The 18,888-nt window shown below is 37.5% G+C and overlaps 1 protein-coding gene across 1 annotated transcript in view; it reads right to left on the reverse strand.

Moving 5' to 3' along the window:
• LOC128211482 (uncharacterized) overlaps positions 1-18,888 on the reverse strand; it is a 93,788-nt gene that overhangs the window by 17,734 nt on the left and 57,166 nt on the right. Inside the window, exons 13-17 of the mRNA XM_052916323.1 lie at positions 18,318-18,363; positions 16,249-16,715; positions 9,575-9,669; positions 7,046-7,134; positions 4,534-4,716 (exon numbers count right to left, since the gene is read on the reverse strand). Of these exons, the coding sequence (XP_052772283.1) occupies positions 4,534-4,716; positions 7,046-7,134; positions 9,575-9,669; positions 16,249-16,715; positions 18,318-18,363 (880 nt within the window). The remainder of the gene's footprint in view (positions 1-4,533; positions 4,717-7,045; positions 7,135-9,574; positions 9,670-16,248; positions 16,716-18,317; positions 18,364-18,888) is intronic.

Consider the following 18,888-nt stretch of genomic DNA (forward strand, 5'->3'; position numbering starts at 1 on the left):
TATGGCCTCAACAGTGTTTTAACAATGTTTTCTATGATTTGACTTTGTGACCTAGTTTTTGAATTCAGGATACCCAGTTTCAAACTTGACATAGCCTTCATAAACACAAACATTCTGACATAGTTTCATGGTGATCAAAGAGAGAATGTAACCTCTACAGTGTTTACAAAGTGTTCTATGATTTGACCTAGAGGCCTGGTTTTTGACCTCTGATTACCCAGTTTCAAACTCTACCTAAAGATCATCAAGAATAACATTCTGGTCAAGTTCCATGGACATATGGTCATAAATGTGGCCTCTAGAGTGTTAACAAGCTTTTCCTTAAATCTGACCTGGTGACCTAGTTTTTGACCGCACATGACCAAGATTCGAACTTGGCCTAGAGCTAATCAATATATACATTCTGACTAAGTTTCATGAAGATACAGTTATAAATGTGACCTCTAGAGTGTTAACAAGCTTTTCCTTCAATTTGACCTGGTGACCTAGTTTTTGACCACACATGACCCAGATTCGAACTTGACCTTGATATCATTAATATTAACATTCTGACCAAGTTTCCTGAAGATACAGTCATAAATGTGACCTCTATAGTGTTAACAAGCTTTTCCTTTAAATTGACCTGGTGACCTAGTTTTTAACCCAGATGACCCACTATCGAACTCGTCCAAGATTTCATTGAGGGTAATATTCTGACCAAGTTTCATTACGATTTTGCCAAAATTGTGACCTCTAGAGTGTTAACAGTCAAATTGTTGACGACGGACGACGGACACAGGGCGATCACAATAGCTCACCTTGAGCACTTAGTGTTCAGATGAGCTAAAAAGTAGGAGTTTTACTTACCTTCGTGCATAACTTTCTATTACTCATAGACAAATATGGCAAACTAGAAAACATATTCACGAGACTGCATAGACGGGTCTTTTGACTCTCATATATCTTTTACCTTGGTGTGATCATGAAGTAAGCAGTCACCAAGTATGCACCCCAAGTAAAAGTAGGAAGCCATGTAAGCCAATCAGTGTTCCTTCCACCTTTTTTGGATTTGGAATTGTGAAAATAGCACCAAATGCCAAAGATTGTGAATTTACCATAGCATATTTCAAACAAGGAAACAAAGCCCCGTTTTAGATCATGGATTTGAAGAATTTTAAGACAATGAATTTGACATTAAACAGACATATATATGTACTAGTTTTAAATTTAAAGGTCTCATTTCCGGTCCAAAAAAGTGTCAGTTGACCCTTTCATCACCTTTTTAAACAAGAGATGTTTGTCAAACATTATGCCCCCCTGAGCGTCATGTTGTCAGGATTATATGGACAATTGAATGAAATATGCATGGACCGAAATGACAGCTGATTTGTTGCCGTTAAGGCAGTTTTAAGATTATGACCATTAAAGTGTGAGGATAGAGTGTGTTATGACCATGACCTTTGACTCTATGAACTCAAAATCCAGAGTCATCAGCTGGTCACCAGAAACCTTAATGTCAAGTTCGAGGGCCATGGGTGCAGGCATTGTCAAGTTATCACACAGACAAGTTTTTTTCGTTCGAGGTCAATGTGACCTTGACCTTTGACCCAATGACCCCTTAAAACATAAGGGGTCATCTACAAGTCAGATGCAACTCCAAGTCAAGTTTAAAGGCCATGGGTTCAGGCATTGTTGAGTTATCACTCGGACAACCTTTTACCATTCAAGATCACTGTGACCTTGACCTTTGGCTCTATGAATCCTGAAATCAATAAGGGTGATCTACTGGTCAGGCTTAACATCCATGTCAAGTTTAATGATCATAGGTTCAGGCATTGTTGAGAAATCAGTGGAAGAAGATTTGTTAACTTTTTTGCGTTAAAGGTTACTGTGACATTGACCTTGGCCTGATGACCCCCAAAGTCGATAGGGGTCATCTACTGGGCAGGCCCAACCTTCATGTCAAGTTTGATGACCATAGGTCCAGGAATTGTCGAGTTCGCTTTCAAGGTCACTGTGACCTTGACCTTTGACCCCTAAAATCAATAGGGGTCATCTTCTGGTCAGGCCCAACCTCCATGTCAAGTTTGAGGGCCATGGGTGCAGGCATTGTTGAGTTATCACACGGACAACCTTTTATCATTCAAGGTCACTGTGACCTTGACTTTTGGCCCAATGACCCCTAAAATCAATTGGGACCATCTTCTGGCCAGGCCCAACCTCCAAGTCAAGTTTGAGGGCCATGGGTGCAGGCATTGTCGAGTTATCACTCGGATAACCTTTTACGATTCCAGGTCACTGTGACCTTGACCTTTAGCCCAATGACCCCTAAAATCAATAGGGACCATCTTCTGGCCAGGCCCAACCTCCAAGTCAAGTTTGAGGGCCATGGGTGCAGGCATTGTCAAGTTATCACTCGGACAACCTTTTACCATTTCAGGTCACTGTGACCTTGACCTTTGGCCAGATGACCCCCAAAAACCATAGGGGTCATCTCCTGGTCAGGCCAATTCTCCAAGTCAAGTTTGAGGGCCATGGGTGCAGGCATTGTCGAGTTATCACTCGGACAACCTTTTACCATTCAAGGTGACTGTGACCTTGACCTTTGGCCAGATGACCCCCTAAAACAAAAGGGGTCATGTACTGGTCAGGCCCAATTCCAAGTCAAGTTTGAGGGCCATGGGTGCAGGCATTGTCAAGTTATCACACGGAAAACCTTTAACCATTTAAGGTGACTGTGACCTTGACCTTTGGCCCGATGACCCCCAAAAACAATAGGGGTCTTCTACTGGTCAGGCCCAACCTCCAATTCAATTATGAGGGCCATGGGTGCAGGCATTGTCGAATTATCACTCGGACAATCTTTTACCATTGAAGTTCACTGTGACCTTGACCTTTGTCCCGATGACCCCCAAAAACAATAGGGATCATCTAATGGTCAGGCCCAACCTCCAATTCAATTATGAGGGCCATGGGTGCCGGCATTGTTGAGTTATCACTCGGACAACCTTTTACCATTCAAGGTGACTGTGAACTTGACCTTTGACCCGATGAGCCCCAAAAACAATAGGGGTCAGCTACTGGTCAGGCCCAACCTCCAAGTCAATTTTGAGGGCCATGGGTGCAGGCATTGTCAAGTTATCACTCGGACGACCTTTTACCATTCATGGTCACTGTGACCTTGACCTTTGGCCTGATGACCCCCAAAACAATAGGGGTCATCTACTGGTCAGGCCCAACCTCCATGTCAAGTTTGAGGGCCATGGGTGCAGGCATTGTTTAGTTATCACTCGGACAAGCTTTAAAATTATTTTACCATTAAAGGTCACTGTGACCTTGACCTTTGACCCGATGACCCCCAAAATCAATAGGGGTCATCTACTGGTCAGGCCCAACCATCATGTGAAGTTTGATGACCATACATCCAGAAATTGTTGAGTTATCACTCGGACATGCTTTGGTCTACCCACGGACCGACCGGCCGGCCGACATACCGACATGCCTGTGCAAAGCAATATACCCCTCTTCTTCAAAGGGGGGCATAATAAAAAAATTCGACTGTTTTATGAGTTTTCGCTAATGGGTAAAACGATGTTTTGCAAAATATATGCAGTTCGCATTTTGATTATAATGTTAAAACATATTAAAGTAAATGTATTGAAGCCACAATTAATCTGCTTTATTGAAGTAAGTTACAATATTAACAATAAAAATAATAACAAATATGTTTCCTTTCTATACGTTAATCTTAACGGAAACAATTGTTTTAGTTGCAGCGATCATGACCTTGATCAACATACCCGAAAGCAATCCCAAGGTACAAGCTCTCAACATGAGCTTGTTTCATATCAAATATTATAACTTAACGTTAAGTATTCTCAAGTTAAATAGCGAGAACAACAAGGAAGACGATGGACCGTCCACCAAACGACCTTCTCAAATTTACAACCTGGGTTTTTTTTAAAACCTGATTAAAACAAGGTATTTGTGATCATCTAGCCATTGCGATCACTATTCAGAAACAAGAGTACCACAAGTGAATGCCAACACTAGTCTGTTTCTTCGGGTGATCAAGTGGGCAGAACTGAACAAATATTTCGGAGAGAGTTGTGGGACTTTCTACACGTGCCCATTCCAGCAGTGAAAAGGTTTACATCAGGCTTTTTTTGGTTTTTTATTTGTTAATTGCAGCTGCCGCCGAATGTTTTGCTATTTGATAAACAGGAGGAAAATTCAATCTTGAAAAAACACACAAGTCATCTATTAATGCTGGAAATCAGTCTGATTATGAAACTTTTCATTTGGTCGTCCTAAGCTTTTTTGAATATTTATAAGAACATTTTTACTTTTATGGAACAAGACATTCATTTCACACAAAAATTGAAATTAAAGAATGATGATTGTTATCCCTTTTGTAAAAAAAACTTTTACTTCAAATGCTCATAAATTAAAAGATGAACTGGTACAATTTGAAAATTCGCCTTTCCACTTCAATGCATTTTTGCACGATGACACCATCAATTATGAAAATATCTAAAATTGTGAAAAACTTACCTGAACCCCTCTACAGGAGTATGCAGATAACTAATTGCAGAAGCCACTTGGTAGATAATCTTTAATCTCGTTTTGTGACACATTCTTACATGTCCGTCTGAGGAATCTATTATTGCAGTGTCTTCTTTGATTGCTTTAAAGAGAGTTCCTCCCTCAAAATACGGTGACACAAAATAGTAGTATCTGAAGAGAAATATTTGTTATATATTTCATAATTGTAGACTAATCTGTTGAGGACAATATGAAGTTTTGCTGACCTATTAATTCTCATTGAGACTCAACAATATTGAGCGGTCAGCAAAGTAAATATTTGTGACACTAAACACCATTATAATTTGCACAAGAAATAACTATGTACAGTACATTACAATCAATGTGTCTAACATGAGTAAAGATAGTAGACAAAATACACAAAGCGGCATTAGCAAGTGACAGATGTAACAACGCATAAAATATGAATCCCTTTACTCCAAAAATCTGTGTTTAGTTTCCAGTAAAGTCAACATAACAAGAGTGCCAAAGTGACCATTTATCGCTCACCTAGTTTTCAACGAGTTTCAAGAATAATGGTTATAAGGTCATCGAGGTAAATTCTTTTTTCATACAATTTTCAAATAAGTTGACACCGGGGTCACCATTTGAACAATTTTAAGACGATCACTGAAGATGCTATATAGCAAATAGTTTAGCTCTAGCCATTGCAGTTCACGAAAGAAGGAATTTCAAACTTCTTCCTATTTAAGTGTATATAAAACAAGTGACCTGTGGGTGGATCAAGTTTTGACCCAATGGTCACCATTTGAAAATCTAGGAAGAGGGCCACTCAAAGGTGCTTCATACAATTTTAGCCAACTGGTACAGGTTATGAAAGAGTTTCACATTTTGTGGAATAGACCCATACAGTACTGCAATGGAAACAAGTTAGACAAGCCCAGAAGTCAAACTACTGTTCATGAAAAGATTTTCAAAGGGACCAATGCTAGGATGTTTCTGGGCAAAATCGGCCCAGTGGTCTATGAGAAGAGGTAATTTGACGCCTACTGATAACGATAATTGCCAAAGCGGACACAGGATGATCACAATAGCTCACCATGAGGACATTGCATGATACATAGTAATTTTGTGACGTCATCAGTATATAAACTAGGTTCTAAATATGGCTCCAGTAATGAAGTAGCTTAAGAATGTTCTCAAATGCTGACAATTTTCAGCGCAATACTGTTAGAAAAGTAAAAGGAACTGTAAAACCCATTTATTTGTGTTATGTCTTAGTGCTTAATTTTCAATGACATTCATTGCCTATTGATACATGTATATGTATTCTAAATTTAGTACTTCTTTTAAATTATCTTGGTTCGTTGTTAAGTTACCTAGATTCATTTAAGTAAACTTATGTTTTGTTTTTCTCTATGATATTTTCAGAATTCATTAAACACGATTTGTTTAGAATGTTCTAGAACGTTGATATTTTTTCTATTTATTACATATAGATAAGTTTTAGAATAAATAAGAGAAAGTTTTTTTTTTACTTTTTTTTACACATTCACGTATATATTGCCCCAACTATCTTTGTTCTAGTAAAAATATGATTCTGACTTAAATGTGCAAGTGTGCGTATTTGATGATTTCTGTTTGTCTTAAATTTAAAATCAATTTTATAACATGTCAGACAAGACCGGTTTCCGGGCATTTCTACAACCAGAATGTTTTTCGCGCGAGTATACAAGTTTGAAATTACAATTACCTTTTTAATACCTTTTTAGGAAAATGAAACAAAATGGTGTTCGGTGTAAAAGTCCTTCACTACATGCTTTGATGAAGGGACTTGAGTGCATTTTATTATGGGTGCTCACCAAAAAGTTTTATAAGTCAAGGTATTTAGTTACATAAAAATGCGCACATTATGACTCGATTAAAAGGTTGAGTTTTTAAACATATTGAGCGTGTACTTGCCTATAAAAAGGCATTATGTGTAGAATAAACATCAACAACTTAGTTAAATTTAGAAGTTTATAGAGAAGAAACCATCAACAGCATCAATATTCAAGAATTTTTTTCAGAAACACTTGCACAAATCTTCACAAACAGTGGAACAATAAAATTAAATATGAAATTACAGCCTTACAGGTTTTAAGCATGACTGTGGTTACAATCTTAAATTACCTTTATTGCTAAATATGGAAAGTCAATTTGCCTACTTACAGCAGCCAGCATGGCCCATAACTCTGGGTTAATATGTGTTAAGTAATGTCCATTAATTTACGAATCAGGTCCATGTATTTAAATTGCTTAAGACATTGCATTTAGAATGAAGGTTCAATAGTTAACCATAATAAGGAATTCTGCAAGTTTTGGAATGGTAAACAAACTGAAATAAGTCTGACCCACACACAATAATGTGATATTATGTCCAAACATTGGTGTACAATACTGATGCCGGCCCACGCTAATACTATTTTGTTTATTTGAATGACAAGTATGGTGTGAAGTATAGAACTGAAGAAAAGCATACCCCGTCACATGCTGATCTATATGCAAATCATCATAAAAGGCAAGCAATGGAACTATCCCAAAATGAAGAATCCTGGACGCAAGCTTTTCCTGAAACAATAAATAATTGTTGGATGAAAAAGGCAGATCTTTGTATAAATCTATCTAATCTGTTCTAAACAACATTAGTTTCAAAAATGTAGGAGAAAAGTAACAAGAGCGGAAAAAAGACAGCGCGCTCGACTACGCTATGGGATGTGCCTGTCAAAAGCAATAAAAAAATCAAATTAAAAAGTGACCATAACTCTCGGGGGCCCAAAACACAATCTCATGAAAGGTCTCTATAAACTGTTTATATATACCAAGTTTATTTGCAATATGTCGACCAAACCTTAAGATATTCAATACCAACCATATTTCTATTAATAGTAACTTTGACCTTAACCTTGATCCTAGTGGGCTCAAATGCAATCCCATGAAAGGTCTCCATAAACTATTCCTATATTCCAAGTTTGGTCACTATATGTCAAACCAGGCTAAAATTATTAGATACATAAGGTGACTGACCCTGCCCTTGCACCAGCCCGCCCAAACTATGACGCAAGTCATTCTAATAACTTGTTTTTCTTTTGTGAAAACCTGGTTAAGAATATAAAATGTGCCTGTCAAATAAAATAAAAAGAAGAAAAAAGGTCATAATTTGTATTTAGGGTTAAAATGGAGTTATGTAACCTTAGTAAGCTGGGCGTCATTAATTGTGCAAAGTAAATTGACGGGTATAGAAGTTTTTGTTTTATTAAAATCCAAACTTTCCCTAAAACTTAAACATGCCCTAAAATTTTAACCTAAGTTCCCAAGTCAATCAGGGGTCATAACTTGTATAAAGGATAACATGGAGTTATATAACCACAATGTGTGATGGTCCTGAACAATTGTGTGAAGTATTTAGTCAATTGAATGAAGTGTATAGAAGTTAGTCATAAATATCCCAACATGCCCTAAAATTTTAACCCAAGTTCCATAGTCAATCAGGGGCCGTAATTTGTATAATGGATAATACGGAGTTATCTTACCTCATTATGTGATGGGCCTGAACAACTGTGTGAAGTATTTAGTGAATTGAATGAACTTGGAAGGGTATTGGACTTTTAGGTGAAAATCCCAACGTGCCCTAGTACTTTAAACGGACGCCGACGCTGGGGCGAGTAGTATAGCCCTCCTTATTCTTCAAATAGTCGAGCTAAAACAAAGACCTGGTTAACAATGTATCTCTGAATAGGTCCAGCCCCTAGTGGGATGAACTATAAGATGCTCTGGCCACTGGCCGCTTTACATAAAAGTGTGTTGATAGATGTTTAGAGACCAAGATGGTGTTGCTTCCCTTTCTTCTCGTAGAATAGATTTCAATACGTTATAAACGTTACATGGTTACTTTCTGTAATGAACACTTGAAGATTCATCAACAACTCATGCATATCACAAAGTAATCCATATCTCAGAGCATTATTAAGAATTGATTCTTATTCGTGGTGCTTTCATGAAGTTTAAACACTCAGCCACGATTTTGCAAAACCATAAAGCTTGTGTAATGTTCCCGGATCATTTAGTCTGGAGCCCGGAAAAATAAACTTGCTTCTGTCTAAGTGAAAGTTATAAAGTATTTGACAATCAATTTACGGCTTTTGCAGTTACCGCTATAAATTCTGTAGGACGACCTTCAAGTTTCTTTTTGTCCTGTTCAAAGCCGATTCTTAACTATCGGAGACTAGGAGAATTAAAGTGGAACGTTGTGTTACTGCTTCTAGTTTTCAGCTTCGGACACCCGTGGGGTTTCTAATTGGCCTCTTAGTAAGTCTGGATCATTGCGATATAGACTGTGGGTTTCACTGATTTATTGTGAGATTTGTTTATGTTCTGTGGATTTAGATAATTAAACATTGATTCTTGAACCATACGAAGTATTTCCAAATCATTTGGTTTTGAAAGTATTTATTGTTAATCAAGTGTATATATTACCGATTACATACTTATTGTGGGTTCGAGAAAAGATGTATATGTAGATTTAAGGTAGCGTGGACGAGCTAGCTATAGAAAAAACGTAACACTTGTTTTCGCATCTTGGGAATAAGCCAAACCCCGGCTAAGCGTTCATTCTACACCAACGCAAGAAAATAAGAATAAATCCATAAATTTTCTTTTGTTCTGCTAGTTTAAATTGTTTAACTTGAAGATACGAACTGTTTTTCAGGTAAAATAAAAGAGAGAAATATCGGTAATCAATACATTAGAAAAGGATATGTCGAATATTTTAAACTTTGTTCATCAAAATAATGACGTGCTTGTCCAGGCAGAGTGCACAATGAAATGTACGCTGACGTCATTACGCTGATCGGTACTCCCTTGCCAATTGATTGTTAGAAGAGATTTGAGCAATGTAAATATTAAGTATATAAACACTAAATTTGGCATAAGCAGTATGCATAATCATCATTGTACTTTACTAGTAGCATAAATTATTATCAAAGAACAGATGAAAGTTTACAAAACTTACATTTGTGATAGACTTCATTCTATCTACATCAATTTTATCTATTTGCAATTGCTTTATCACCAACTTTGTATTGAAGACTGGAACCTTTTCTTGGGCTTAAATAAATCGAAAACAATAATTATCTTATTGAGCGACAGATATCATTTTTTTATAGTTTTTTATAGTTTTTAATACTCAAAATCATACCAACAAAAAATAATGTTAACATTTAAAAATAACATATTTATCTATTTGTCATAATTATGTTATTTTTCAGATAATTTTGCACTCAAAATCTTGTCCAAATTTGCCAGAAACAGCAGCTAGTGTATCAACGCCATGTAAGAGTATATTATACACTCCAGAGAAGAGGTTTACAGCTAAAAACATGACGGGCTGATAGGTCTCACTAATAAAAGCTATTTTAACAAGAGGGCCAAATGGCCCTGAATCGCTCACCTGTCATATATTGCACATTGGTTTGATAAGAGATCTGGATGGTTCAAAGTAGTTAAGGTTTTTTAGAAGTCTGGGTCATTTTTTACCCAAATGCCAAAGTTTGGACAATAAAGGTAGAGGTCCACTTAATGATGTTTTATGCCAAATAGCTCTAGTCCTTGTGAATTCGGAGATTTTTTTTTTTTATGCTTCTATTATATACAAATATTGAAAACCTAAGCCTATGAACACGGGGCATGGCCAATTTTGACCCCAGGGCTAAAGTTTGAACAATCTTAATAGTGGTCCAATAAACGATGCTTCATACCAAATATCTAAGGCCTTCGCCTTTTGGTTTCGGAGAAGAAGATTTTTTAAGTTTTCATCATATACATATATAAGGAAACCCATGACCGCCCGGGTGGGGCCATTTTTTGACCCCAGGGCCAAAGATTGAACAATATTGGTACAAGTCAACTAGATGATATATATGTATATTTGTTATTAATTGTTGTATGTGGCCCATATTGAAAATTGGTATGTGTACTAAATATGTTATCCAGTTTAAATTAAGACGTTACTTATCTTTGTGAGTTCGGAGAAGATTTTTTAAGTTTTCACTATAACACATATAGAGAAAACCCATCAGCCCCGGGGTGTGGCCGATTTTGACCCCAGGGCCATAATTTGAACAATCTTTGTAGAGGTCCACTATACGATGAATCATGCCAAATATCTAAGCTCTAGTCCAAGTTAAGTTCAAAGGAGAAGAATTTTGAAGTTTTAACTATAAACATATAGAGAATACCCTAACCCCCCGGGGCGGGGCTAATTTTGACCCCAAGGCCATAATTTGAACAATCTTTGTAAAGGTCCACTAGACGATGAATCATGCCAAATATCTAAGCTCTAGTCCAAGTAAGTTCAGAGGAGAAGATTTTTGAAGTTTTAACTATAAACATATAGAGAATACCCATGAATCCTCCCCCCCCCCGGGCCGGGGCCAATTTTGACCCCAAGGCCATAATTTGAACAATCTTTGTAGAGGTCCACTAGACGATGAATCATGCCAAATATCTAAGCTCTAGTCCAAGTAAGTTAAGAGAAGAAGATTTTTGAAGTTTTAACTATAAACATATCAAGTATACCCATGAGCCCCCGGGGCGGGGCCAATTTAGACCCCAAGGCCATAATTTGAACAATCTTTGTAAAGGTCCACTAGACGATGAATCATGCCAAATATATAAGCTCTAGTCTAAGTAAGTTCAGAGGAGAAGATTTGTGAAGTTTTAACTATAAACATATAGAGAATACCCATGACCCCCCCGGGGCGGGGCCAATTTTGACCCCAGGGCCATAATTTGAACAAACTTTGTAGAGGTCCACTAGACGATGAATCAATCTAAATATCTAAGCTCTAAGCCAAGTAAGTTCAGAGGAGAAGATTTTTTAAGTTTTCACCATAAACATATAGAGAAAACCCATGACCCCCCGGGGCGGGGCCAATTTTGACCCAAGGGCCATAATTTGAAAAAACTTTGTAGAGGTCCACTAGACGATGAATCATGCCAAATATCTTAGCTCTAGTCCAAGTAAGTTAGGAGGAGAAGATTTTTGAAGTTTTAACTATAAACATATCAAGTATACCCATGACCCCCCGGGGCGGGGCCAATTTAGACCCCAAGGCCATAATTTGAACAATCTTTGTAGAGGTCCACTAGACGATGAATCATGCCAAATATCTAAGCTCTAGTCCAAGTAAGTTCAAAGGAGAAGATTTTTGAAGTTTTAACTATAAACATATAGAGAAAACCCATGACCCCCCGGGGCGGGGCCAATTTTGACCCAAGGGTCATAATTTGAACAAACTTTCTAGAGGTCCACTAGACGATGAATCATGCCAAATATCTAAGCTCTAGGCCAAGTAAGTTCAGAGGAGAAGATTTTTTAAGGTTTTCACTATAAACATAAAAAGAAAACCCATGACCCCCCGGGGCGGGGCCAATTTTGACCCCAGGGCCATAATTTGAACAAACTTTGTAGAGGTCCACTAGACAATGAATCATGCCAAATATCTAAGCTCTAGGCCAAGTAAGTTCAGAGGAGATTTTTTAAGTTTTCACTATAAACATATAGAGAAAACCCATGACCCCCGGGGCGGGGCCAATTTTGACCCCAGGGCCATAATTTGAACAAACTTTGTAGAGGTCCACTAGACGATGAATCATGCCAAATATCTAAGCTCTAGGCCAAGTAAGTTCCGAGAAGAAGATTTTTTAAGTTTTCACTATAAACATATAGAGAAAACCCATGACCCACCGGGGCGGGGCCAATTTTGACCCAAGGGCCATAATTTGAACAAACTTTGTTGAGGTCCACTAGACGATGAATCATGCCAAATATCTAAGCTCTAGGCCAAGTAAGTTCAGAGGAGAAGATTTTTTAAGTTTTCACTATAAACATAAAAAGAAAACCCATGACCCCCCGGGGCGGGGCAAATTTTGACCCCAGGGCCATAATTTGAACAAACTTTGTAGAGGTCCACTAGACAATGAATCATGCCAAATATCTAAGCTCTATGCCAAGTAAGTTCAGAGGAGATTTTTTAAGTTTTTACTATAAACATATAAAGAAAACCCATGACCCCCCGGGGCGGGGCCAATTTTGACCCCAGGGCCATAATTTGAACAAACTTTGTAGAGGTCCACTAGACGATGAATCATGCCAAATATCTAAGCTCTAGTCCAAGTAAGTTAAGAGAAGAAGATTTTTGAAGTTTTAACTATAAACATATCAAGTATACCCATGAGCCCCCGGGGCGGGGCCAATTTAGACCCCAAGGCCATAATTTGAACAATCTTTGTAAAGGTCCACTAGACGATGAATCATGCCAAATATATAAGCTCTAGTCTAAGTAAGTTCAGAGGAGAAGATTTGTGAAGTTTTAACTATAAACATATAGAGAATACCCATGACCCCCCCGGGGCGGGGCCAATTTTGACCCCAGGGCCATAATTTGAACAAACTTTGTAGAGGTCCACTAGACGATGAATCATGCTAAATATCTAAGCTCTAAGCCAAGTAAGTTCAGAGGAGAAGATTTTTTAAGTTTTCACTATAAACATATAGAGAAAACCCATGACCCCCCGGGGCGGGGCCAATTTTGACCCAAGGGCCATAATTTGAAAAAACTTTGTAGAGGTCCACTAGACGATGAATCTTGCCAAATATCTTAGCTCTAGTCCAAGTAAGTTAGGAGGAGAAGATTTTTGAAGTTTTAACTATAAACATATCAAGTATACCCATGACCCCCCGGGGCGGGGCCAATTTAGACCCCAAGGCCATAATTTGAACAATCTTTGTAGAGGTCCACTAGACGATGAATCATGCCAAATATCTAAGCTCTAGTCCAAGTAAGTTCAAAGGAGAAGATTTTTGAAGTTTTAACTATAAACATATAGAGAAAACCCATGACCCCCCGGGGCGGGGCCAATTTTGACCCAAGGGTCATAATTTGAACAAACTTTCTAGAGGTCCACTAGACGATGAATCATGCCAAATATCTAAGCTCTAGGCCAAGTAAGTTCAGAGGAGAAGATTTTTTAAGGTTTTCACTATAAACATAAAAAGAAAACCCATGACCCCCCGGGGCGGGGCCAATTTTGACCCCAGGGCCATAATTTGAACAAACTTTGTAGAGGTCCACTAGACAATGAATCATGCCAAATATCTAAGCTCTAGGCCAAGTAAGTTCAGAGGAGATTTTTTAAGTTTTCACTATAAACATATAGAGAAAACCCATGACCCCCGGGGCGGGGCCAATTTTGACCCCAGGGCCATAATTTGAACAAACTTTGTAGAGGTCCACTAGACGATGAATCATGCCAAATATCTAAGCTCTAGGCCAAGTAAGTTCCGAGAAGAAGATTTTTTAAGTTTTCACTATAAACATATAGAGAAAACCCATGACCCACCGGGGCGGGGCCAATTTTGACCCAAGGGCCATAATTTGAACAAACTTTGTTGAGGTCCACTAGACGATGAATCATGCCAAATATCTAAGCTCTAGGCCAAGTAAGTTCAGAGGAGAAGATTTTTTAAGTTTTCACTATAAACATAAAAAGAAAACCCATGACCCCCCGGGGCGGGGCAAATTTTGACCCCAGGGCCATAATTTGAACAAACTTTGTAGAGGTCCACTAGACAATGAATCATGCCAAATATCTAAGCTCTATGCCAAGTAAGTTCAGAGGAGATTTTTTAAGTTTTTACTATAAACATATAAAGAAAACCCATGACCCCCCGGGGCGGGGCCAATTTTGACCCCAGGGCCATAATTTGAACAAACTTTGTAGAGGTCCACTAGACGATGAATCATGCCAAATATCTAAGCTCTAGGCCAAGTAATTTCAGAGGAGAAGATTTTTGAAGTTTTCACTATAAACATATAGAGAAAACCCATGACCCCCCGGGGCGGAGCCAATTTTGACCCAAGGGCCATTATTTGAACAATCTTGGTAGAGGACCATTTGGTGATCCTACCTACCATATATCAACGGCCTAAGCCTTGTGGTTTGGGTGAATAAGATTTTTAAAGTTTTTCCTTTTGGTTGCCATGGCAACCAGAGTTCTGCATGGAATTGAATTCTTTGAAAAACTTTGATAGAAGACCACCCAAGGAACATCCCTATGAAGTTTTATTAATATTGGCCCAGCGGTTAAGGAGGAGGTGTCTTTTAAGTAAATTGTTGACGGACGACGCACGACGGACAAAAGGCGATCACAAAAGCTCACCTTGTCACAAAGTGACAGGTTAGCTAATAAAAACAAGCATTAAAAAACTACCCCTGAGGCTGTTTTCATTAAGCATTTTAGTGACAATTTTACACTTAGTGGAAAATTGCCTTTTATCTAAGCTCAATATAAAGAAAACCACTATTGTTTACAAACTTAAAATATGAAAAAAATGGCACGAAATGCTCTAAACAATATATGCCTTAGGGAGCAATTAGAAGAAAAGAAGAGGGTATCAAAATTAACTGTTGTTAAAAAATAAGAAACTAAGTTGAAAATTCTCGCTAAGATGCTTTATAAATACGACCCCTGATATTGACATTCAGAAATTGGTTTAAATCTGTTTTGGTATCTGAAATTAATTCTGTCACTTGATTTCGAATTTGTGCGTCTTTACGGACACATACAGTATAGATTTTCTTGTGAAGTCGTGGTAAATTTCATGACTGAAGGTTTAAACCGTATGAATCTCCATTTCAAATTTCCACTTACATTCATTTATCATTCAGCTACATTTTAGATCTCTAAAATGCAAGTCAACATTATGACTATAAATTATAAAAACTCAGGTCTTTAAAAACTCAGGTCTTTTTCGATTCAATGACTCATACCCAGTAGATTTGGAATTTTCGCGTTTGATGTCATTCGGAGCTCCTTTGCCATTTTTATCCAAAAACAACCTCGAATGTATATGGATAGTTTACATACTCAGATATTGGTATGTTTAAGTCTGCTGCAAGTAGATCGCGTAGTAATTTAATTTAGCAGCTAAACTTAATGAGACTTAACTCTTGGGAATCTTAATTATGTTTGCATTAATACACTTCACTGACAATCAATTAAATACAAGCTAAAACACTACATTTAATTATTGATATAATTCACAAATTTCGAACTACTTTTACTGATGTGCCGGCATACATCCGAGGCTGTTTTTGATAAAAATGGCCGAAGAGTTCCGAATATGCAGGGGTGGTACTCATAAGACTTATTCAGTCATTTCCTAACTTAAGTCACTTTCCTAATTTTAGTACCTCTTTAGTCATATGAAATAAAAAATAAAGAAATAAAAAAAAACAACATTATTTACAATGACCTTATTGAAAAATTAAAATACTTTAATGTTAAAAATACTAACACATTTCTTTTAATTTCACTAGAAAAATTTTGAGAAATAGATTTACGTAAGGAAAATGCTTAAAATGCCCAAGGTCTTTTAGATAAAAAAAAAGTATCGATCAATTCATCAATTATATGCCATTTCCTCAATGCCTCAATGACTTTTCACCGAATTGGAATTTGAAATGACTATAGTGAAATTTTTTATAAACTTTCTGGCTTTGAGATCATTGCAGAAAAAGATGCAAAACACCCTTATATTTTATATTGTCATCACTTTTCTTATTAATTCAATAAATGATGGAAAGCAATACGTTAGCTTAAAAGGAACAACAACAACTTACTAGCAAATACTTGAGCGCCTTTCGCCTTGAGAAGTATTTCTTTTATATTTCCAACTTTCATGATTTCTTTAATTTGTGATTCATCGAGACTGATAAGACGGCCGTCAAACAAATCTCTTTTAATCACCACCTTCAAAGTTTTGCTTAGTCCTTCCAAAGGTGAATCTAAACCATTTGGATGTGACAGAGGTTTAGTTTCTCCAAATTGCAGCTCATTTTTTGGGCGCGGCTCAGTCTGTGATGGTATAGCTGGAGTGCCTCTAAAACGCGGTTCAATATGTGGCTGTGTATCGGATATACCTCGAAAATGTCTCACTTCATCTATTTGAGCATCCATCACATTGTGTGCTGGCAGGTTTTCAAAGCTAGTATCCATAGGTTCACCTTTCCCTTCCCCTGAACGCACTTGTATAGCAATTGTACCAACTCCTGGCTGACCACTAGAGCCCCTTTCTCTTTCGTAGATTCTAAGGACATGTAAATTTATTTAAAACTGTATACTTTCTAGCATGTAAAATGTTTGTGAATGTCCAAGATAGCAGAAGATTCTTATTTTTTGCTGCTGTTTTTGTTTGTTTTTTTTGGTTGGGGGACTCTCTAGGAAAAAATACTCGGATACTAGCCAAAACTAGAAATTGCTTTTTTGAAAAAGCGCTTTTCTCCCCTATTGTGTGGTCGTATCTCAGAAAAAAATAAATGATGGACATGAAATTTGTAATTTTGGACTGGAGACGAGCAAAAACAGTGAAGTTTGGTTTATTCACTCGTATTAAATAGTGAATATCTACTGCGACCTTGACCTTTAACCTACTGATATCAAAATCAATAGGGGTCATCTACTAGTCGTGACCAACAAGCATACCAAGTATGAAGTTCCTAGGTGCAAGCCGTCTTCATTTATTGAGCGGAAACGGTTTCTTTACCTCAAGGTCACGGTGACTTTGACCTATGACCAACTGATCTCAAAATCAATAGGGTTCATTTACTAGTCAAGACCAACTAGCATATTAAGTATGAAATTCCTGGGTGCAAGCGTTCTTTAGTTATTGAGCAGAAACCGTTTCTTCACCTCAAGGTAATGGTGACCTTGACCTTTGACCTACTGATCTTAAAATCAATAGGGTTCATCTACTAGTCATGACCAACTAGCATACCAAGTATGAAGTTCCTGGGTACAAGCGTTCTTTAGTTATTGAGCAGAAACCATTTTTAAGCTAAAGGTCACCGCCAACATATCGATTTTTTACGTTAAGGTAACCTTGACCTACTGATCTCAAAATCAATAGGGTTCATCTACTAGTCATAAACAACTAGCATACCAAGTATTAAGTTCCTGGAACCAAAGGATCTTTGTTATTGAGCGGAAACCGTTTCTTCACCTCAAGGTCAAGGCGATCTTGACCTTTGACCTAGTGATCTTAAAATCAATAGGGGCCATCTACTAGTCATGACCAACTTGCATACCAAGTTTTAAGTTCCCTGTACAAGGGTTCTTTATTTATTGAGCAGAAACCATTTCTTCACCTCAAGGTCACGGTGACCTTGACCTTTGACCTACTGATCTCAAAATCAATAAGAGTCTTCTACTAGTCACAACCAACTAGCATACCAAATATTAAGTTCCTGTGTACAAGCGTTCTTTAGTTATTGAGCAGAAACCGTTTTTAAGCTTAAGTTCACCACCAACATATCATTTTTTACCTGAAGGTAACCTTGACCTTTGGATCTCAAAATCAATAGTGGTCATCTACTAGTCATGAACAACTAGCATACCAAGTATAAAGTTCCTGGACCCAAAGGATCTTTGTTATTGAGCGGAAACCGTTTCTTCACCTCAAGGTCACGGCCACCTTGACCTTTGACCTAGTGATCTCAAAATCAAAGGGGCATCTACTAGACTAGTCTTGACCAACTAGCATACCAAGTATGAAGTTCCTGGGTGCAAGCGTTCTTTATTTATTGAGCGGAAGCAAAGTTTGACGTACGGACTGACTGACTGACAGACAGGGCAAAAACAATAATGTCTTCCTTTTTAAAGGGGAGACATAATTCATAATTATAATACATACGTTCGTGTCTCAATTTCCATGGGTTGTTGCTCAGGGTCTAACAACTCTGTAAAAAAGTGATTCAATAATGTACTAACATTGAAATAAGTCAAATAGAATATTATGTAATAACAACAGCACCGATACCAGGATTTTTTTCAGTCAATCAAGGGCATAATAAGATACAAAAGTTTTTTTAAATTGCTTTTACGCAAATGCGTATTGTCATAGTATATTAATTTGTACAATTTTGATGCTTATTATTAAAAGTTACCGCCAAATTCGGCCAAACAAGATTTTGAACGAAAGTGACGGCCACAGCAAAATTAACTCCAAGGCTAAGACAATATTCCAGGCCCTAACGAAAATTTTGATACATTAAAGTCACTGTTATCAGACGTAGACCAGTCGAACCCTTAAATAAGCAAGATATTTGCTTCACTTATATTTGAATACCATGACTTTTTATTTGGAATACAGAAAAACTTAAATCCAAACGATAGTTAACAAGATAATTTGGGGTTTTTTTGGGTCGAAAACAAATGTCTCCCCTCATATTACCCTTTTGAATTCACAATCATTTAATAAACAG

This window comes from Mya arenaria, chromosome 12 (assembly GCF_026914265.1).
Source record: "Mya arenaria isolate MELC-2E11 chromosome 12, ASM2691426v1".
In the NCBI taxonomy this organism is placed as follows: Eukaryota; Metazoa; Mollusca; class Bivalvia; order Myida; family Myidae; genus Mya; species Mya arenaria.